This window comes from Lycium barbarum, chromosome 7, assembly GCF_019175385.1.
Source record: "Lycium barbarum isolate Lr01 chromosome 7, ASM1917538v2, whole genome shotgun sequence".
In the NCBI taxonomy this organism is placed as follows: domain Eukaryota; kingdom Viridiplantae; phylum Streptophyta; class Magnoliopsida; order Solanales; family Solanaceae; genus Lycium; species Lycium barbarum.
The window spans coordinates 12,523,697-12,547,629 of record NC_083343.1 but is presented as its reverse complement, the minus strand read 5'-3'; the positions used below and the strand labels follow the sequence as shown (position 1 = coordinate 12,547,629).

The 23,933-nt window shown below is 34.8% G+C and overlaps 1 protein-coding gene and 1 long non-coding RNA gene across 2 annotated transcripts; both read right to left on the bottom strand.

The window, feature by feature from the left end:
- Positions 1–268: 268 nt before the first annotated feature.
- LOC132602139 (uncharacterized) lies at positions 269–3,046 on the bottom strand. The gene is made up of 3 exons (XR_009567615.1): positions 2,585–3,046; positions 1,618–1,684; positions 269–678 (listed from the first exon to the last, which is right to left on the bottom strand). It is a non-coding gene; the product is annotated as an uncharacterized LOC132602139 (long non-coding RNA).
- A 16,009-nt stretch (positions 3,047–19,055) lies between these two features.
- Positions 19,056–23,659, bottom strand: LOC132603149 (uncharacterized). The gene is made up of 4 exons (XM_060316072.1): positions 23,349–23,659; positions 22,218–22,450; positions 20,490–21,032; positions 19,056–19,858 (listed from the first exon to the last, which is right to left on the bottom strand). Exons 3-4 carry the CDS (start codon positions 21,014–21,016, stop codon positions 19,294–19,296), a joined length of 1,092 nt encoding a protein of 363 aa, XP_060172055.1. The 5' UTR covers positions 21,017–21,032; positions 22,218–22,450; positions 23,349–23,659; the 3' UTR covers positions 19,056–19,293.
- Positions 23,660–23,933: the final 274 nt, after the last annotated feature.

The following is a 23,933-nucleotide window of genomic DNA, read 5'->3' as shown; positions in this document are numbered from 1 at the left end:
CAAGCAACGAAGTTATCATGCTCCAGATGATGTCCCTGAATCACCTCACATTCCTCTCAACAACGAGGAACTTCATGATAATGTCCATGATGAACAAGAAAACTGTCACGACCCAACCCCGTAGGCCGTGACTAGTGCCCGATCTGGGCACCCGAACCCATCTATCAAATATTATCTCAAATTCTATCAACTCATTCTAGTATATGGCGGAAGCCGACAAGGCTTTATTTCAAATTTAGGTAATTTCCAGAAAAATTTCGGTAGAGTTTCCTTTGTTTTACGGACTATCCAATATACCCTGCACGCAGAAAATACCAACAAAAGCCACACAGGGCTAACCAAGCAATATATAAACATATGCGGACCGGCTGCCTAGGCGTATAGGATCGCCCAAACAACATATGCGGACCGGCCGCCTCGGCGTATGGGATCGCCCAAACGACATGTACATACATCCATACAGAAAGACCCTAACCCACAAACATGTCCACAGACCTCTAAACAGACCGACAGAATCATATGACAGGACAGGGCCCCGCCGTACCCATGAACGAATATATACAAATGCACTAATAAAATATATATATACCAAAAGTATAAGCTCCGGAAAGAGAGGAGCACTCCGAATAGCAGAAAGGGTGTCCTAAACAGGTGGATCACCAGGCTGTGCGTCCGTACCTGCGGGCATGAAACGCAGCCCCCGGAGAAGGGGGTCAGTACGAAATATGTACTGAGTATGCAAAGCAGAAGGTACAGAAATAAATCTGAACAATAATCGAATCAGATATATAGAAAATAATACATATAAAAAAAATATCAAAATGTTTGTTTCCAAAGTATAAATTATGCATAGGGCACAGGAAAATGTGGTCGCCCGCCTGTCGATGGCGCCACAACACAGCATAACACCAGAAAGTTTCAAATCTCCGAATCCCCGTCACACATCACAACACAGCATAACGCCAAACACAGCATAACGCCAAACATAAGTGGAACCCGGCCCTCGAGCGAGGAGCACGGTGAACCATAATCACAGCATAACACCGGAATGTATCACAAAGCGCACGACAACAGAACCGGCCCGGGAACCGGCGAATGATATCATAGGGCACGAGCGGAGTAGTGAGGAATCATATGCATAAAATCATCATCATAAATCCAAAAGATAAGTAAAATAGTCATATTTGAAATCGGAACAATAATTACAACATTTTCTTCCCAAAGTTACCGAAATTACCTACAGGGCGTCGCGGGACCCACGGATGAGTATAGGCCCGAACTGAGCCCGCCTATGAAAAACATACTCATTTTATATCATACAAACTCCTACGAAAATTTCAAAGCAATCCGAGCTTTTCTGAGGAAATTATGAGCGTTTGAAGTTTTGGAATCGCTAAAGAATGAACTTTAAAACAAAAATCAGCTTTCATGTAATCTTTACAAATTATGGATTCCAAGAACATAAGGATCAATGTTTTGCCATGACAAGGCAAGGATGCCAAAGAACAAATGCGATTCATAAACATGCTCGGATTGTGAGAATAGAGTTTCCTCGAGGCTTATATCATAGCCTATTTTAACTAAGGCATGCCGAAGAAGGAAGATTACTTTACATACCTCAAACGCTCTCCAATACGATCCAAACTCAAGCTAAATCCAACCTATGATTCGGGCTGCCCACGATCTATAAACAAGCCATAAAATGCCAAACATTAGCTAAAGACTTTTTGGGCATTAAATTCCAATTTCGCCCTTAATTCTACAGAAATTTGGGCAGCAATTCCCCTGTAAATAGGCTACCCCGAGAATTTAACTCGGCCGTATCAATCAACAACAACAACAACAACCAACCTAACAACATTAATAATCAATCCGAAAGGTAATACAACAATAATAGCTCTCTTTTCCATCATTCATCAACTTTCATAAATTCAATTCGACGACTTACCTTCAAGCCAAAATCGACGCTTATACGCTCACATACTAACCCGAACCCATACCAAAAACATTTCAAGACATTCTAAGCAATTTATACAATTTTTCCAACAATCCATAAATTTTCCCAAGCTACCCGAAACAGCCCCTAACCGAGACAGCCCCCCTAACTTTTTCTTCATTTCCAAATCATGGTTCGTATCTACAATTTACATTCTAACAATGCTATTTTCATCAATACACAATTTACATTAAATGTACAACAACTTCCAAATCAGTCCGCAATATTTACAACATCAATTTGAGTCAATAAACTTTCATTTCCAACATAGAATTCATGGCGACAACGGCTAAACAATAAGCGATACTAATTCAATTCTTGGCACATAAGGTGACCCATTTTCGGCTAACACTACACATATACATATATGGATGATTCTCAATTGTTCTTCACCTTACAATGATCATAATCAACTAACTAGGCATTAATTCATAATTTCAATCACAACACAACAACACCCATTTACACGGCTCAAGCTCCACATACACAACTCACCTCCAACATTTCATATTTCATGATTTTCCTCCATTATAACATACTACAACATGGATATAACCTTCATAACGCAAAAACAAAATCAAATCTTACCTTTTCTTCTTCAACTTTACAATAGCCTAGGGTTTGCAATTGGATACAATGAATGGTTAGATGACCCAAACAACTCTTCCACGCTACTTAGGGACTTCAATATAGTGGGTTAACACCAAGAAATTAATTTTTGAAGGCAAAGAAATGGGGGTTGGTTTTCTTGCTCCTAGCCGTGAGCTCCCCCTTGGTTCTTCCACTTTTTTTTTTTTTTTTTTGCTAAGTATAGAATGGTGAGGAGATGACTTAAGGTCATCTTTTTAAGTCCCCATAATATCTCTTATTGTTTGTGGATAATTTTTATCTTCCAATTTTTATCACTTTTGGTCCCAAATTTTCCTAATTGTTCCATACCAATAAATTCATGCACCACATATATCTCAAAATAAAATCGAAGGTCAAGAATCCCGACTTTGTATCCCGAAATAATTTTTTTGTCCTTAACTTATCATAATTAAATCCGGATTATTCCACTGTACAAAAATACGGGTTCTAACAAAAACATTGATCCGGCAGATGTTGATGATGATCAAAACGAAGAAATTCTTGAGCAGGGGGAGCCTTCACCCCAAGACGCAGCTGGAAATAATCAAGTTCGACGTTCTGCACGGGGGTTAATCCCTCAAAGGTCATACTCGCCAACAGAATGGATCCTTCTTACCAGCGAGGGGGAACCAGAGAGCTTTCAAGAAGCTCAATCTCATCGTGAAAAATCCAATTGGCGACAGGCCATGGAGAAAGAAATGAATTCTTTACAAAAGAATCAAACATATGAGTTGGTGAAACTTCCTCCGGGAAAGAAGGCCTTGAAGAACAAATGGGTTTTCAAGCTCAAGAAAGATGCTAGCGGAAATATCGTGAAGTACAAGGTAAGGCTCGTAGTCAAAGGTTTCCAACAGAAGGAAGGAATCGACTTTGATGAGATTTTTTCGCCGGTTGTGAAGATGATGTCTATCCGAGTGGTTCTTGGATTGGTGGCAAGTATGGATCTTAAACTTGAGCAGATGGACGTGAAATCAACTTTTCTGCATGGTGATTTGGAGGAAGAAATATACATGGAGCAGCCCGATGGTTTCCGAATCCCAAAGAAAGAGCATCTCGTTTGCAAGTTAAGGAAGAGTCTCTACGGTCTCAAACAAGCCCTAAGGCAATTGTACAAAAAGTTCGACTCATTCATGCTGAAACATCAATACAAAAGAACAACTGCAGATCATTGTGTGTACTTGAAGAAGTTCCCCGATGGAAAATTTATCATCTTTCTGCTCTATGTGGATGATATGCTGATAGTAGGCCAGGATGCAACTATGATCAACAACTTGAATAAAGATTTGTCTAAGTTCTTTGATATGAAAGACTTAGGCCCTGCACAACATATCTTGGGCATGAAAATCATTCGTGATCGAAAGGCAAAAAAGTTGTTCTTGTCACAAGAGGAATACGTTGAACGCGTGATCAAAAGGTTCAACATGAAAAATACCAAGCCTGTTGGTACTCCACTAGCAAATCACTTCAAGTTGATCAAGGAAAGTTGTCGTTCTTCCGAAGAAGAAAAGAAGAAGATGAAAGTTGTGCCCTACTCTTCAGCAGTTGGAAGTTTGATGTATGCAATGGTGTGCACAAGGCCAGACATTGCTCATGTTGTCGGTGTTTTAAGCAGATACTTATCAAATCCAGGAAGAAAACATTGGGAAGCTGTCAAGTGGATACTACGGTACCTGAAGGGTACATCCAGACTATGTTTGTGCTATGGGGGAGCTAAGCCGATTTTGGAAGGTTACACTGATGCTGACATGGCAGGAGATTATGATAGCAGGAAATCAACTTCGAGTTATATATTCACATTTGCAGGGGGAGCTGTGTCATGGCAATCCAAGTTACAAAAGTGTGTAGCACTATCAACCACAGAAGCTGAATACATTGCCGCAGTTGAAGCTGGGAAGGAGCTTATGTGGCTGAAATGTTTCCTTCAAGAACTCGGTTTCCGACAAGAAGAATACACAGTTCATTGTGATAGTCAAAGCGCTATGGATCTCAGCAAAAACTCGAGGTACCACTCACGCACAAAACATATTGACGTTCGATATCACTAGCTCAGAGAAGCAGTCGAGCAACATGAACTGATGCTCTCCAAGATCAACACAAACGACAATCCTGCAGACATGCTGACCAAGGTGGTACCGAGAGACAAGTTCGAATTGTGCAAAGAACTTGTCGGCATACACTCAAACTAAAAGCCAGTGTACCCTCCTTCAGGTGTATGGGACTGGAGGGGGAGATTTGTTGGGTCCATCCCATAATTTGAGGAAGGAAACATCTCCCTCATTTTAAGGAAGAAAACAAGGAAGAAAACATTTCCCTTGTTTTGAGGAAGAAAACATATTCCTTGTTTTAAGGAAGAAAACATCTTCCTTGTATTTGGAAAATTGTCAAGTGCTTGCTTGAGTCACAAATGACATCAATAGGTTCATTTCATCCCTATAAATAGGGAAGCCTTCTATCATTTGTAGCATCACCAAGAGCAAGAGAGAAAAACAGTAAGGAAAACACTTGAGTGAGATATAGGTATTAAGTTTAAGATTGGTTTTTTGTAATAGTTGCTCCTCCTATTGTAATTCTGTTCCGATTATGAATAGAAGACTTTTCCAATCCTAACAGTATCGTCGAAACTCGATTAAATGTTAAAGGATTACCTACCATTACTCAAGATTGCATAAACAATAACTTTGATACCATCCGCAAGTTGTTTACGGCCCAACCCACTAGTGAATAATGATGCATATCATTTGCTTTATTAAATCAAAAGCGAATAATTTCACTGGTAAATTATTTTGTTACAACTAGTAAAGTAGCAGAATTAGGATTTGGGTTTTCGAGTATTGTCGTTCGATTTTCTGACTCTTTTTTTCTTCAAAAATACATGAATTTCGCTTTTAAGGTAAATTTTGAAGTAAAATATTTGCAAGGAAACAAATGTGAATTAATTTATTTTATGTGAAAAGATTTCAAGTTTTGAAGTTGCGTTGATCTTTCTAAGAAAAAGTATATTTACGCATAAAAAATATTTTTGTAATTTTCTGGGAAAAAAATTAGTTCAATTGATTATCATTTGAGCCAATCTGGCTTCACAGTGCCTCCGAACCACGTATAGTGAACGGCATAAGATGCCCTCTTATCTTTTTTCTTGTGTCTTAAATTAAAAATGTTTTATATCATTTTTGCTCAGTAATCAAATGTAATTCAAAATTTCTTTTTATTAGCAGTTATTATTATGCAATAATAACATTATTTAGTTAAAAAAAAAATTGATAATTATCAACGTTTCACTAATCACCAAAATAGAATCATTACAATGCAAGCTAGATCATACTCATCTAAGTTAATACTCTCTAAACAGAAGCTAAGCTTCCTATATAAACTCAAATAAAACATGTTCCTATCTAGCAAAATTTTGTCGGCTGGAGATGTTCTAACACAACATATACAAGCTATTCTTTTTGCTTACACTTTCTATACTCTCTAACTTTCTCAAATATTCTACCGTTTCTCTCAATCCAGATTTCACGGATGAACTCTATATACATCATTTTAACCATCAAAGCTATCTGAGTTTTGCCTTTAGTCTTGTGGAGAATCCCTTGATGCATCATATCTTAGGTTTGAGGATTAAAAGGGATGTTGAACCACTGAGGAAGCCTTGCCCAAATGAAACTGGTGAAGGGACATTCTGTAAATAGATGATTTCTTGACTCACTTTGAATAGGAAACAAATAGGATCTACTTGCATTCCCAGTGAATCAATCTGTCAGTTGTGACAAGTCTTCCATGTAGTTGCAACCGCAAAGTGAACACTGCCTAAATTTCCAAGAAGCTTATGATAGATCTGCTTAATAATATTTTGCTTACTTTCTTGAGATAGTTGAGTGTGATGTAGATGATCCTTGGCATTGATAATTGTCCTAACCATCCAACTTGCTTGCTTTGGAACAACCATCAACTCTAGTACCTGATTCTTGATATAGAAGCTATGAATCCACCTTATCCAAAGCTTATCTTGTTTCCCTTGCTAAGTCCAACAAGTCTTAGTTATGGCTGCTTTGTTCCACAACTTAAGATTTGTAAGGTTTCAACCCTCATCTGCTTTAGGAGTCTACATATTGTCCCAAGATATAGAGTTTTTCTTGTGACAGTATTGGAATCAGATCAGATGCAACTTCTACAATAAGCTTCAATAGCTTTCATTACCTTTGCTGGAATAATAAACATCTGTGTCCATAGTTAGTTCATCACTTATATTTATATATGGTGTAACTTTGAAGCCTGAATAAATTATCTACAAATTAACGGAGTAACGAGATAGCACAAAATAAAAATTATTTTCGAGTTTTTCATCAAATACTTGTGCTGAAAATTTCTTTTCATCCAAGAATGTCATAAACTTAATCAGATATGTCTTTTGGTGTTCCTCGTCTTTATCCTACATCACTTTGCAAAAACTCCAACATGGAATACTTTATAAGTTAATAAGTGTCTGATATAAGGCTGAAAGTTTCATTATTGGAGGTTAGCATGACCAAAGTGCTCTCTTTCACTTTTTGGCACCATCGAGTTTTAAAAATCTCATACTCGTCAACCAAACAAAATTTAGCTAGCAAACCAAATACTGTTTGCCAAAAAAAATATTTTCCTGAAAATAAGTGTTATTCTTTCATATTTTTTAATGTTTGGTAAATAAGTAGAAAATAATTTTTAAAAATATTTATGTAATCTAGATAAATACTATGAGATGGGACGGCGGTGGGTTGTGGGAGGGCTGAGGAGCGCGGGGTGTAGGGCTGGGTGTGGGGTGGGACCAATAACAGACCTTGTGAGTTAGTTATGGATTAACCGGAACCATTACTTTTTCATATCCTGTATATATGTTTAAAGTATTCATCAAATATTTATAAATATTCAACTATTGACCCAGTGATTATTGTATTCTAGAGGTCACTTAAACTTTAAATTTTGGATTCACCTTTAGGTGGGTTCAAGACAATCAGCGTGGAATGCCAATTTATCAACTTACTAAACTCTACTCCCACAAGAAAAATCATTTCCCAATTTTTAAGGAATATGTTTTTTAATTTTAAATATTTTGATCAATCAAACATAAAAAGATTAAAACAAATAATCCGTATTAAGCACACCCTTTAATGTTAACTCTATAATTTTCTCCAACTTAAGCAAATGCAATCCCTTACTTTCTGATTAATAATTAAGAAAAGTGACCTCCACTTGAGAAGACATTTAAAAGATTAGGATAGTCAAAAAGTCAATCTTAAGATTGTGATGGATCTCCTAAGTTCTACACTTATTAACGATCTATTTTGAGGAAAAAACAAAAATCCAAATAGAAATCTTTTATTGGTGTCATTATCTATTAGACTTTTTTATGTTGCTTAGAACATCCAATTAGTGGAGAAACGTTTACTTCCTGTTTCTCGTATTTGGGAAGGCAAAAATACTCTCTATAACTGAAAATTTTGAAGTATTTTCTAATATTTGAACTTTTAGAAAGTTTTATTTTTAGTATCATACATAATTCGTATTAAATTATATACATAAAGTAATGAATAAAGTCAATAAACGCAAAAATGTAATATATGAATCATGTGGTTTTTTTTTTCTGACTAAATGATGAGTTCTCAAGTTCAAATTTTAGCGGACCGAAAAAAAAAAAAAAACTAAGTGAATTCTTTTCATTTATTCAAGCTCTAATGGACAGAGTTAATTATCCGGCACTTGTACTGATTTGAGGTAGCAGATATCTCGTGGAATTAGTGGAGGTGTGCACAAGCTGGCCGAATCTTACGGTTATAAAAAGAAAGGGAAATGGTGTATAAATTTAAAATTTTATTTATGTTTCGGTTAAATAAAATAGAGAAAATGAAAAAACCAAGGGTATTTTGGTTATTTAAATGCTTTGTTACCTTATTAGCTTTTCATATTGAATTTTCGTTATAAAGTAAATACCAAAATTATGGTATAAGATACTGCTGATAATACAAAAAATAAATACTGATCAAACATGTATACAATAATGTACTTAATTATTTACAAGAAAGAATTATTTTCCTAGCCCGATTACAAAAAATGGCCCGACAATAATAATCGGTATAATTGGTCACATCACAAACTAGAATGTTGATATTTTCCCGGGCCCTAAAGTTTACCAAGAATTATTGATATGGCTTTTTAAAAAAGTTCTTAAAATAGATAACTGAAAAGGTGTCAACATTTTATTCACCATCAAATTTGAGCCACTAAAGTGTAAAGTCTTCCTTTCCTTATTTCTTTTATATCCGTACTTTTTTCCTCCATAAAGAAAGTATACTAACAGAATAATCGTTATGCTATGAACTCAAATTCTATTTTTAAAATTTCTCGCCAATATTCATCTTATTTTTCGTATAATAGATTCTTTTGACCAAAAAAGGAAAGAGTTTTGGTATATAATTGTCAAGTTTAAAAGAGGGAAAAGGATCAAAAGTTGGGCTGTATTATTCAAAATTGAACAATTTTGTCGTCCATTAGCTTTTTGATATGATATTGTCCTCATTATAAGGAAAAAAATGGTTTTGCTTTTGATCCGTAATGAAGCTCCAACCTAAGGGTAATTGTAAATTATAGCAAAAGTTGGGGAGTAAATTTGGACATTTTTTGCTCGAAACATTTGGACACGTAGAGCTCATTCATTTCATGTTAGAACTCCGCTAATGATAAAGATAAATACGAGACAATTTGCGAATGATAAGGAGCATGAATATACCAGAAATGTAGTACAGATACTTAAAAGGGAAAATTTGGACATTCTCCCTCTTGGAAAAAGGATTATTGGTGGTAGAGTATATATGTATATAGCCAATCACTATGAGCAGGGGCGGATTTAGAGGGTGCCGAGGGTGTTCACCCGAACATCCTCGGCAAAAATGTATAGTGTATATACAGGGTACATTTACTATGTGTATATACATATATTGACTTTTGAATACCCTGAACCGATGCCAAATGTTAGTTCAAGTGGTCCCGGGTGTTCAAAATTGTTTCTAACATCCTAGGTTCGATTCGTAGGGACAACATTATTTTTTATATTTAGCTTTTGTTATTTTTTCCGAACCCCCTGAGTTAAAATCTTGGATCTGCCACTGACCATGAGTACTATGCTAATTACCTATTACTAATTATAACTAGATGGCTAATTGAAAGGTTCTCTCCACACGGTCTAACGATAAAAATCAACTTTCAAGAAAATTCAAAAGTCCTTCCTAAATTACCTAAGTTGAAGGAAAAAAAAAAAAAAAAATTACCTAAAAGTAAAAAAGAACTTTTTTTTCTGAATCACCCTGAAGAAGAGATTTCTCTATAGAATTTTAAGGTGCAAGAAAACGTGTGTATTTAGAATTTCCCAACACTAGTTCTATTTAATAACCTTCTTCCTGCTTTAACATCAATTTCATTAGCTAACTAATTAATTCTCACCTATTTTTGGCTACCAGTCACAATTATATTCTTTTCACTTCTTCATTGTAGGTTAAAATCAAATTAAAATGTACCTTAATACACACAGATCAAGTCAATAAAAGGACTTATTCCTCTTTACCGTATTAAAATTTATATTAGAACTCAGAACATAAGTGGATATTTTTGCATATAAAAAGGGTAGTAATATCGAGGGTTGGGATGAATATGATTTCTCTATTCTTAAACAGAGTCTCGGGTTTCAGTCCCGGAAATGGAAAAAAAAAATCTAGCATGGAGCGCTTCCCCTTTTTATAGTCCTTACTCGGCGCAATGAAGAATGAGTGATCTGTTCCCCTGCGGATCATGGCCTTACCACTCGGTCCGAAATTAGTCGGAATCCAAAGCAGATACCGAATACCCGAATAAGACCAAAGAAAAAAGTTAGTTAATAAAATTGAAGGTTTACTTTTAAAACGTTGACAAAATGTTGTGGTACTTTCTGAAAGTTGGAACAAATTTCAATATGAAAAGAATTTTCCTTCTACTATCCACACTCCACGGTAGGGTCGCATTGAAAGGACTATCAAATTAACAAGTCCTATGGTAGATAGAAATTATTCTTTAAGACATAGAAAGTAGATCCAAAAATCGATTTCGTTTATCATAAATTAAGTAGATATAAAGTTGAGCTCATTGATCGGTTTCTTTCATGATTGATAACTGATAGATCGACATCAAATATCTTATTGGTTCGGTTATGATTTAACATATTACAAATCGATAACCGATATGTGAACTGACAAGATTTAAAATTGAACTGAACCAACTGGTAGACAACCATAATCGTAATTAACTTTATAGTGTAAAAAATGTACACCAATAGCGTACAGAATTTAAATTCATTTTTCTTCCTTTTTTTTTTTGTTTTTTTTTTTCTTGTGGCCTCTAACCAAGAATGACTAATATAGAATATTCGTATACATAAACTGGACATTTATGGAAGTACATGTGTATGTGGCCTGTTAAAGGAGCAGTTAAGAGTTAATTAAATCAGTTAGTTAGCTCTCAGGGGCAATTTAGTAATTTCTTGTATTTTCATGAATGTAGTTAATTAGTTACTCAATGTAGTTAGTTAGGAACTCACAAGTTATCTTAGCTAGTCGATTATTCATATCTACTACTCAACTATATATAGTTGAGATTATATTGTAAACATAACACTTTGAATGATATCTCAATACACAAGATCTCTCTTCTTTCTCTTCTCAAGTTCATCTTCTTTATCAGTCAAGATCATCAAAGATGATCTGATATTCATCGTGGTATCAGAGCAAAGCATTAGCATTTGATGCTAGTTAACGATTCTACAAGTGTTTTGAAATCGAATTGAAAATTTCGCAAATCAATTCGAAGCAGTTAAAATTCTGTAATCTGTCAAAAAAATCCGGTTTCTTGCTTGGTTCTTGGCATATAGCTTATTGAATCTGGATAAGTTGTGAACAATGGCTCCTGTTAATGATGAAAATGGTTCAATTTCCACCAAATCAACCAATGGTGATTATGCAAGAGCAGTTGGAAATCAAACAACACCAGTCATGGGTGCAATAACCGAAGTTGAAAAAGGTCATCCTCTTTTCCTTTCGAGCACTGATGTAAGTGGCATTTCTCTTATCTTACTGCAGTTAATTGGTAGTGAGAATTACTCTCTGTGGAGTAAATCCATGTGTATTGCACTTCGTGGTAGGAACAAACTAGGAATAGTGGATGGAACTTTAAAGAAAAAGAGTTTTAGGGAAGAACTATGGTCACAATAGGAACAAGTAAATGCTATAGTACTGTCTTGGATTATGAATACAGTTTCTGGTAATCTTCTTAGGGGAGTTGTGTATGGTTCTAGTGCTTGGTCTGTATGGGTTGAACTAAAAGAAAGGTTTGACAAGATCAGTGGTTCAAGAACCTTTTCACTGCATAAAGAAATTGCTACACTAACTCAAGGAACAAATTATGTGGTTGTTTACTTTACTAAGCTCAGAGATATATGGACTGAATTTGAAGCACTTGCATCACCTCCTGGTTGTGATTGTGAAAAATCCAAAGGTTTCAAAGATTATCTACAGAGACAGAAATTATGCCATTTTCTAATGGATGATTCTTACTTACAAGCTAGACGCCAAATTTTATTGATGTCCCCTTTACCAACTGTAAACCAATCTTATAGCATGATAATAGGAGATGAAAGTCAAAAGGCAGTTAGTCAGGCTTCAACTGGACTGCTTGGTTCATCACCAGGAAACAGTTATGATCCTACAGCCTTATATTCAAAACTAACTATCAGTCAAACTATCAATCTGGTTATCATAGAGGGAAAAGAGACTATAATATGCAATGTGAGTTTTGCAAGATGAAAGGTCATACCAAAGAAACTTGCTACAAGATAGTTGGATATCCACAAAACTCTAAACCTAAGAGGAAGTTTGGAAATGGACTAGGATCTGCTGCATATAATATATATGTTGAGAACACATATAGTCAAAATGTGGTCCAGGGTAATGGTTCTTATAATCAAAACATGGTACAAGGAAATACTGCACATAATTAGACTTAGGCAAATGGAAATGAAGGGTTAGTTGCCGCTAATGTCACATGAATGTATCAAAAGGCACATAAAACTGAATATGGTGGATCACATAGTGGAAATCCAATGGCAAATGCAAATCAACTTGGAGCCTGTATCTTCACAAAAAAGCAGCATGATCAGATCTTACAGATGCTGAATCAAGGCTCAAGTCACAGTGGTCCATCAACAAGTGCAAATGTAACAGGTACAGATGACATATCAGGTATGAGTATTGTACTTATAGCATCTAATGATCCAAAGACTTGGATTATAGATATTGGGGCAACCAACCACATGGTTTCCAACATTGAAATGTTGGATAAACCTTCTATTACAAAAACCATTACTCCTGAAAAAATACATTTACCCAATGGAGATATTTCACTAGTTACACATACTGGTGCAAGTTCAATATCTCCTAGGAGTACTCTACAAAATGTGTTTCATTTACCACAGTTTAAATACAATCTTATGTCAGTTTCTAAAGGCATAAAGGAATTATGGTGTGGTGTATTCTTCTTTCCTGACTTTTGTATATTTCAGGATCTCTCAACTGGAAGGGTGAAAGAGATTCGTAGAACTGAGGATGGCCTTTATCTGCTCAATCAGAAGTTAAATCACATGAAGTAAATCTAGAAACTAAAGAAGATGAGAATCTGACACATTGCAGTCAAGTGGACATTAGTCTATGCCATAAAAGATTTGGCCATGTTTCCACCTCAGTACTTCATAGATTGTTGCCTAATAAGATAGAAAACATTGCTAGTATAGTTGAATAAATGTATTGTATGCCCTTGTGCTAAACAAATTAGATTTCCTTTTCCAGCTAGTAGTATTAGAAGTACTTAACCTTTTGATCTAATTCATATGAATATCTGGGGACCCTACAAGACCCCTACTGTGAATAGAAATAAGCACTTTTTGACAATAGTAGATGATTTTACAAGAATGACTTTGTTATATCTTTTGAAACTCAAATCAGATGCATTTGTTACAATTCAGTACTTCTTTAAACTTTGTCAAAACTTAGTTCAATAAAATAGTAAAAATATTCTTACTGATAATGGGACTGAATTTGTGAATGAAATTTGTACAAACATGTTCAAACAACTAGGAATCATACATTAGAAAAGCTGTGCATATTCCCCTCAGCAGAATGGTATAGCTGAGAAGAAACACAGATATATACTAAAAGTCACAAGGGCATTCTGGTTTCAAGAAAACATACCTATAAAGTTTTAGGGACACTGTGTCCTTGCTGCTACTTATATAATCAACAGGTTGCCATCATCTATGATTAATACTTCACCATATGAGAAACTACGCAACAGAAAACCATCACTAGTACACCTTAGAGTCCTAGGTTGCTTATGTTATGCCAAAAATGTGCATCAAATAGACAAACTGCAATCTAGATCTAGGCCTGCTATATTAATGGGATACTCTGAAGTTCAAACGGGGTATATATTGTATGATCTTACAACTCATTTATTTTTTGTAAATAGGGATATAGTATTCAAAGAAGATGAGTTTGCAAGTCTGAGTTTATAGCAGCTGATGAGGACTTGCATATGACCATTATATTACAGATATGATTGCTTTAAATAAACAATCTCAACTGCATTCAAGTGATACTATGCAACCACCTACACCTACTCAGACAATCACACCAAGTACTCAGCCAATGCAAACAGCGCAACTAATACTAGCATTTGAGCCAATTCATGAACCAACTCAACAACATGAGAATGAACCAGTTCAACATCAGGCACCCGTCCAACATGTAACTGAACAAGATAGACGATTAAGGAAATATGAGAGAGGCAAAAAATCACCAATATGGATGAAAGATTTCATCTTAAGTCTACATCATCAGGACACTCCTTATGTCATTTCTAACTATATATCACATGAGCATTTATCTAACAAATATCAAGCTTTCTTATTAGCTTTCTCTTCTGTTACAGAACCCAAGAATTACTCAAAAGCTTTCAATGATCCTAAGTGGGTAAAAGCAATTCAAGCTGAAATTACAGCACTTCGACAAACCACACATGGGATATTGTTCCATTGCCAGAAGGAAAGAAACCTATAGGCTGTAAGTGGATTTATAAGATCAAATACAAGGCTTCTGGGGAAATTGAAAGGTTCAAAGCAAGACTAGTTGCCAAAGGTTATAGTCAACAAGCAGGTATAGACTACCAAGAGACATTCTCACCTGTAGTCAAGATGGTTACAGTCAGGACAGTGTTGTCAATTGTGGCTTCTAAACAATGGCACATCTATCAGATGGATGTGTATAATGCTTTCCTACAAGGTGATCTCTATGATGAAATTTATATGGACTTATCAGAGGGATTTCAGAGTCAGGGAGAGTCTAAACCAGTATGTCAACTCATAAAATCCCTCTATGGACTGAAAAAAGCACCTAGACAATGGAATGCAAAGTTAACTAAGGCTTTGATCAATCTAAAGTTCAAGCAAAGTCAACATGATCATTCATTATTCACCAAGAAGACAATAAATGACATAGTTTTTGTCCGTGTATATGTTGATGACATGCTGGTAACAAGAGATAGTCTAAATCTAGTCTAAATCTTGTTGAGAACACAAAACAGTCTCTTTAACAGGTGTTTAAAATGAAGGACTTAGGTGAATTGAGATACTTCTTGGGGAATGAATTTGCAAGATCCAAACAAGGGATTCTTATGCACCAAAGGAAATACACTTTGGAACTAATATCAAAACTTGAATTAGCTGCAACAAAACCAATTTCTAGTCTTATGGACATCAGTGCTAAACTCACTGCAAAAGAGTATGATAATCACATACTCAATATCAAACAGTCAGAAAATCAGTTATTACCTGATCAAGGTGTCTATCAAAGACTTATTGGCAAATTGCTATCTTTAACAGTCACAAGACCAGATATAGCATATAGTGTACAAACACTTAGCCAATATCTTCAACAACCAAAACAATCACATATGAATGTTGCTCTAAGGATAGTCAAGTATATTAAGAATCAACCAGGTCAGGGCATTCTAATATCTAGCAGTCCTATATAGAAAGTTACAGCATTCTATGATGCTGACTGGGCAGCATGCCCTCATTCTAGAAGATCTGTTATTGGATTTCTTATCAAACTTGGAGAATCTCTAGTCTCTTGGAAATAAAAAAAATAGACTACCATCTCAAGAAGTTCAGCTGAGGCTGAATATAGGAGCTTAGCCTCTACAGTAGCTGAGCTTACATGGTTACTTGGACTATTGGAAGAACTGGAACTCAAAGTAGAATCGCCAGTTACTATATTCAGTGACAGTAAATCAGCAATTCAAATTGCTACTAACCCAGTGTATCATGAAAGAACAAAGCACATTGAGATAGATTGCCACTTCATAAGGGAAACAATTCAACAAGGCAAGATGAAGACACAATTTATTTATGTAAAAGAGCAGTCATCAGATATCTTGACAAAAGGATTGTCTAAAGTTCAACATCAACTACATAACTCCAAGTTAGGAGCACTTGACATTTTTAGAGCACCTAACTTGATGGGAAGTGTTAAAGGAGCAGTTAAGAGTAGATTAAATCAGTTAGTTAAGTTAGTTACCCTCAGGGGCAGTTTAGTAATTTCTTGTATATTCATGAAAGTAGTTAATTAGTTACTCAATGTAGTTAGTTAGGAACTCACAAGTTATCTTAGCTAGTTGATCATTCATATCTACTACTCAACTATATATAGTTGAGATTATATTATAAACATAACACTAATGATATCTCAATACACAAGATCTTTCTTCTTTCTCTTCTTTTCTCTCTTCTCGAGTTCATCTTCTTTATCAGTCAAGATCATCAAAGATGATCTGATATTCATCATGGCCTCCCCTACACCATTCATTCAGAAGGTCAAATTTCTTTTGCTTCCTTTTAGGAAGTATTGATTTTGAAAAATAATTGTGTTTGAATTTTGATTATTGCTAGTAAAATATATGAGTTTTAATTTTCTTTCAACTTTTGGAAAATCAATTGTTGTTAGTGTAATAACCATAAGTATTTCGATATTATACACACAAAAAAAAGAAGGTGGACCTAAACAATGGTAATTTTGTTTTAATAGAGCAGAGCTAAAATTTTAATTTTATGAATTCTAAATCTTAGGATAATGCCATCAGCTTTTAGTAACCGGGTTCAAAATTTACTTGTATACATATTTATGTATAAATCTTCATACAAACACATGTTTTAAACTAAAACTATTAAGTTCGGCCAACCCTTTAAGCGATTAGTGACCTGTTAGCTCCGCTCCAGTACATCACACTAAACCTACTTTTCAAAAGGTCATTTTATTCAAAACCCCAATTATGACATCCCTTCTAATTCACCCTTCTTATAGAGATAAACGCGCTTTCACATCTTCTTAAACCGAAATGGCTGGGGAGAGGAAAGGTTCCTTTTTTTTAGGGTATTTATATTTCTTCATACAAACACATGTTTTGAACTAAAACTATTAAGTTCGGCCAACCCTTTAAGCGATAAATGACCTGTTAGCTCCGCCCCAGTACATCACACCAAAACCTACTTGTACATTTAGAATTAGTGTTTTCTTTAAAGGGAAAGGTTCAAATATACCTCTCAACTTTTCGATTTAGAGCAGATATATCCCCCGTTATAAAAGTGGTGTAAATATACCCCTGCCGTTACAAAATGGTGCAAATATACCCTTTTTGCTGACGGATATTTTTAAAAATTATTTAGTTTATTTTTTAATTAAAAAAATACCACGTGGCTTTAAAAAAAATTTACCCTTTTTTTTTAGTAGACATATTTTTCTAAAGCCACGTGATAATTTTTTTTGTTGGGTCGGGTGTGGTTCATTTAAAAAAATGGGTAGACCTTTTTTTTTTCTTAAAGCCACGGAAATATTCTTTTAAACGAACCAGACCTGACCCACCAGAAAAAAAATTTAGCATGTTGTGTTAGAAAAATATGGCAACTCAAAAAAAAATGGGTAGGCTTTTTTATGACCTTTTTTTAATTAAAAAAATAAGGTAGATGATTTTATTTTTTTAAATCCCATTAGCAAAAAGGATATATTTGCACTATTTGTGTAAGGACAGGGGTATATCTGCTCTAAATGTTAAAAGTTAAGGATATATTTGCACTTTGCCCTTTTTAAATGAAAGTCATCAGAGCAACTGTTTATTTTCCATTATTGTTTTTCTTTCTTCTTCTTTTTTCTTTTCTTTTTAACTTCTTACGTCCTTTTGGGTTGGTGGTTAATGCAACATTATTATTAGTACAATAGTAAGATCAAAAAGTAGTGCTACTCAACAACCTTATACTATGCAACTTGTCTCATTCTAATCTTACATGTTTAAAGTGAAATTTTTTCCTCTGTTGATGAAATGACAGTTACCCACTAAACTTAGTAAATATGATGTGCTTGGTTTTGACTGGTTGTTACAAAATGCACTAACTATATTATTTGCTTAATCAAAAAGGGTTACCTTGAGTGTCCTTTAGGTAACATGAAAAAAAGAGGAAAGTATAAAGGAAACAAAAGTGTTGATTTCTTTTATTTTCTCTTCTATTTCTTTTCTTTTAATCAACAACATCGACTACTCAATTTTTTTGGTTGAAGGAGGATATGAACTTTAGAGTTTGCACTTAACAATTGCCTTATCATATCACCAGTGGTGAAACCATTAATTTCGCTAAGATATTCAAAATTTATGTGTATATGTGTACACTACAAAATATTTAGCTTATATACAAAGTACAAAATTCCGGCAAAGGTGTTCAACTGACCAACATTCTTCCGATATGCGATCACCTACTGTGGGCTGTGGATCAAGGATTTTACTACAAATAATGTTATTTGTTGTGTCACTGCATGCATTATTCTTTAGTGATAATCGGTACAAACTTCATATATCAGTATTTTTTACGAAATATTTTAGACGTATAGAGTGTGTGTTTGCGCGCGTTTGAAAACAACTCACCTTCCACTAGTCCCCTAGTTGACATGTTAAAAAAGGATCACCAATTTAAGGATAAAACCAATTTAATCTGTGTTCACTTTAAAGCGAAGGGTAAACGTTCACCTCTTTTTCTGGAGAATCTTACAGACACTTTGTTCTTCTTTCCCTTTTCCTTCTTTTAGTCATTTGTTGAGCTTGCCTTTTTTCTTTTTTCTCCATTTGTTGCCACAACTTTTCGAGATCTTTAGGCACACTATGCACCTTGAAAGTACTTTATTTTATCATCCAAACAGGGCTTTACTAGTTTTTTTTTCTAATATTTTCAGAACTGGCAAAACCAAATGTGGGATCCACTAACACAAAGCTAGAGCACTTAGCAAGAAAAATGCTTTCATTTGACAAGCATTTGATGTAAAATGTGTATTACATGTATTGCAAATGTAAGAACCTATTTTTCTCATTACACAAAAATCAACTGATAACATAAACTAGCTGAGGTCTAAAACTAGCAAGTTGAAGCAAGACGAATAAGTTACCGTGTGAGAATGTGGCAGGCCTATCTTGGGGCAAAAATCAAGAAAAGAGAAAAAAAAATTGACAAATGAAGAGAATCATCGCGGTGATCGCTGACAACCTCCTGGGAGAAGGAACCGAAACTTATCTGCATTTTCAATGACGTATGTTGGAAGGTGAACCGCAGATGCTGAGCGAGGTATTGATCCCATTTTCTTGATCAATTCTTGAAAAGAATATTCCTCAGGTAACATGTCATAAAGATCAGCTCCCTCACATATCATCTTCTGAATCCTAGAATACTCTAAAAAGTTTTTACGTCGAACTCTGTCTGCGTGACTGTAACCAGTCATTTTGAATACAAAATCTTGCAGATGCCGAAAGCAAAAGCTACAATGCCAACCAGCATCAGAAAGTATAAGATCCGTTTGGCGGGAATGTCTATACATAGTCCACCTGTTGTAAATGTGAACAGTGGCACGCCAGCTACTATAGTCGACAGGGAACTCAAAGGAGTACATGTAATGCCTAAGCTCAAGATGTAGCACGGGAGGCACCCCTTCGCACCACTGAAGAAGTTTAATAGTGTGGTGGCTCGGGATTTCATCGGTGTCTGACATAATGAGGAGGTCATCTTCAAAGATACCAGCAGCATGAAGTAACCTGTAGAGGTGGCAAAATTAGTCCATGAAAACATAACCCACCCACCCGTCCAAGTTTGGGCTGATCATTGACCTGCCCATTTCTTAGCTCAGCCCATCGAAAATTGCGCTGATATGTAGCAAATTGATCCATGAGAAATCTTGTCAAAATATCTTCAAAAAGAACTTTTTTATTTGGTATGTTATTTATAGCCATAATAAAGAAACAAAATAGTTCTATAAGGTTCTAAAGAATTATAAAAGAACAAACAAAGAAATTAAAAGATAGTAAGAATAGGGCAGGTTCGGTTAGGACCCGCTTTTTATCCATTTCAGTCCAAGTAACCTTTTGGCGGGTTATTTAGCCCAAATTGATCCATAAGAAATCTAGTTGAAATATTTTCAAAAAGATATTTTCTTATTTGGTATGTTATATCTAGCCATAATGAAGAAACAAAATAGTTTTATAAGGTACTAAAGAATTACAAAAGAACAAACAAAGAAATTAAAACTTAGAACAGGGCAAGTTGGGTTATGACACACTTTTAACCCATTTCAGCCCAAGTAACTTTTGGGCAGGTTATTTATTAACTCAGCCCATTTTAACCTGCCAAAATTTAGCCTAACATACCCATTTGACACTCCCTACTAACCTGTTCATGGCGATGCGCTGCTGTCCTTCTAGTTTAAAGGGATCTTCGTGGACCTCAGGGGACGCAATACGGCCAGGAAATACACCATGTACAATCTTATCCTTAGCAAATGCAAATCGTTCCCGATGGTCGGAGAAGTACAACGGCTTTGGGAGTCCGGTAAAAGTGGTGTTGGCTTCTAAGATGACAAATTTTGTAACATAAGGGTAGAGCTCGCGCCACCTTATTTCAAGCAAGTCAAGCTCATTGCTGAATATGATCCCATCAAATACACGACGTGGTTCAGGACGTAGGGTCCATCCATGTAGACGACAAAGATTATCCATAGAAACATTTTCAGCATAATAATGTGGCAAATGCTCGAATGGAGGTGGAGGTTCGTCCCAAAGTGGGCGGAAAAAATAAGAGATTTTATGACCATGGAGGTAAATGCCAAAGAGCAAAATCGGTACAAGTATCAAGAGCACGATAAAAATGACTTTTCCATGAGACCGTCTGGAGACAAGGCGGGGATGCCTTGGGGCCATCCAATACTTTTATAGTCTGCACATTTTCAGATGAGTTAGGAAAAAGGAAAAAAAGGAACTCTACTTATTCTGTAACTGAGCTTAAGTACATAAAGGAATTCAATATTTTAAGAAAGCTCTTGCAATGATAAATCAATAGAACTGAGAGATTTCACAATTTGCTAGTCCATATCCAAAGCATAGTTCGTTTCAATGAAAATTCATTTGCTAAATTACATAATTGCTAGACAAATTGTCCTTGGAGCAACTTATAATGAAATCTAATAACCAGGGGACTGCATTTACACACGTGTTTGCTCGCCAAGATTGACAAAATGTGCAGCCAGGCAATTCTTACAAATTGGGATTAGAAATACATAATACATGACATGTATAGTGATGATAACTTATTTAAGCAAAGACATCTATAACTGTTTATAGAAAAGTAGTATGCTTGCAAATCTATTGAATAGAAACTAGATCTCCAGATGAATGTGTATTGCTCACAAATTCACATGCATTGAGATCTATTAAACAAAGGATGTACAGTAGATACTGAAGAGATTTTCTGTTGAGCTTTATCGAAAAGACAAACTCTAATTAGTATAGTTTGTTTTCTATATCTAAGTTGTTCTCTGATCTGATAGTTTGTGTTGGGAACAAACCTCTCAAATCCCTCCAATCACATCGGCAGTCTGCCACAATTCTACAAAAGTCAAAACTTATTTATACTGCGTCCACAAGGTGCAAAAGGATGGAAGAAATCTACTACATATAACATAATACCCAAGAACAAAAAAAAAATCTTCAATGTTCTTGAGTGTCGACATAGCAAATAAATAAACCACACTATCATGCCATATGAATATGGGAAAAAGGTTGTCAAACATTTCTATTAAATCATCACTCAAGACATTGGCCATATGGAAACAGCTAGAAATCGAGGAAACCTGATATTTATCTGGGCAATATATCCACTGTGACTAGCTTATTTGTCTGTCAAGATTAAGGATATCTACCAGGGTAGGAGAACAGTATCCCAACTAGAAAATGTTCACACAATCCCTATGTATCCGTTCCTAGTTTCAGCGGGAACTTGAAGAAGTAAACGGTACTCAGTTCTCCAACTTATTCCCACTATGCATAGAGATTTTTTTACATGCAACTAATATTATGTTGTATTCTTTTCCCATAAAAAATTAAATGGAGATTTGCATCTTACCACAAGTACCAAAGTTTAAGCTTGGAAGAGCCAATGTGAAAATCAAGACAAAATTTATCAAGAAGTGAACTAATATGATCCATCTTCAAGCCTCTTTGTCACCTTCTATAGCGACGTTTGCCTCATATCGAGGCTTGCAAAAGTTTCTAATAAGAAGCCATTAAGGTGTTATTAGCATATTTGTCCAACTGTGGCATGCAGTTCCAAGCAAATAATTCCATCCAAATGTTTCCCTGCAGTGAGTGACAAAGCAAAAAGAAAAACAAAAAGAATCAGGTTTTTGTGTTCTTGTAAAGAAAGAAATGAGACATCAGTTTCTTAAACCAAATTGGTTTGTTTTCTGCTATTCTAGCTTCAAGATCCGATCGCAATAGGAATGCATACTCTGAATCATAGAACTATAATGAAATATACGATCAACTAATATTTATCGAATATACAATCAACTAATATTTATCGAATTTATTGTCAAAAAAAAACTAATATTTATCAAATTTAAAAAATAGTCGGAAGAAATGGTTCGTGCCTCTTACAGATAATTTTGTCAAACAACATTCTTGATTTTCATGGAAAAACAGCATCTTTTAACACAACAAACTGAGAGGCAAAACACAGAACATCCTAACCAGAAACATGTTAATAAGGGTATTTCTGCTAAATGCTACTCAAAAAACATCATGAATATTGAAAATACAGCAATTTTTCCAGAAACCAATAAAAAAGAGAATATACCAGGTGTGTTTAATAAGTGAAAAAACTGTACATGAATATACAGACAGCAATTTCCCAAGAAAATCAATAAACAGCAGAATATACCAAGTGTCTTTAATAAGTCCAAATTATTAAATTGTCATATCATTAAATTCCTTTCAGCTCAAGACTTAATATTTCCATAACAGCTTAAAGGGTAATACACAGATTTTACCAAAAGTTGAATCTTTTGTAAAATCCACTTCATTTACAGCACTAATTAATAAAACCAACAAAACCCCTCAACATAAAAATCACACATCTATCTTGAAACCCAAAAAAAAAAAAAAAAAAAAAAAAAAAAAAAAACTTCAAGATTCAATAAATATGAACATTATGAACAAGAAATGATAGTTTTGTAAATAAATAAAAAGACCCCACCTTTAATAGGAGCTGCAGAGACTGAAATAACCAGATTTCAGGGCCAAACTATAGGACAAATTGTCAATATGAATATATCCTATAGTGATCTTTATATATGTTCTCAATATGTAATTTTTACAAAGAAATATGAGATGGTTATATATTATTATTATGCAAAAATATTTGTATTTTGTTTTGCATATTAAGAAAAAAATAAAAAAGGAAAGAGAGAGGAAAAGCTTTTAGGACATTAATGGCATGTGACAACATAGGAGAGAAGAAGGAGGAGGCTTTGAAAATGGCAGATAAGAGTGGCCATTGTGTACATGCATTATCATGATAAGGCCTATAGTCTACACCAATCAAAATGATTTTAGCAATCTATTTAAGTATAATATTATTTTGATGTTGGAACTCCAACATAATACTAATGATTAGATCTATCAAAAACTTTAATGTGAAATTTAAAGATAGATCTAACTATGAAAATGACACTTAATTAAAGTTGGTTCCTTTTACTTATCATGGTTCCTAAAATAATTGGTTCAAAATATTTCTACTCACTTTATTAAAAATAGATATTTATTGTTATTTATTTAGTTT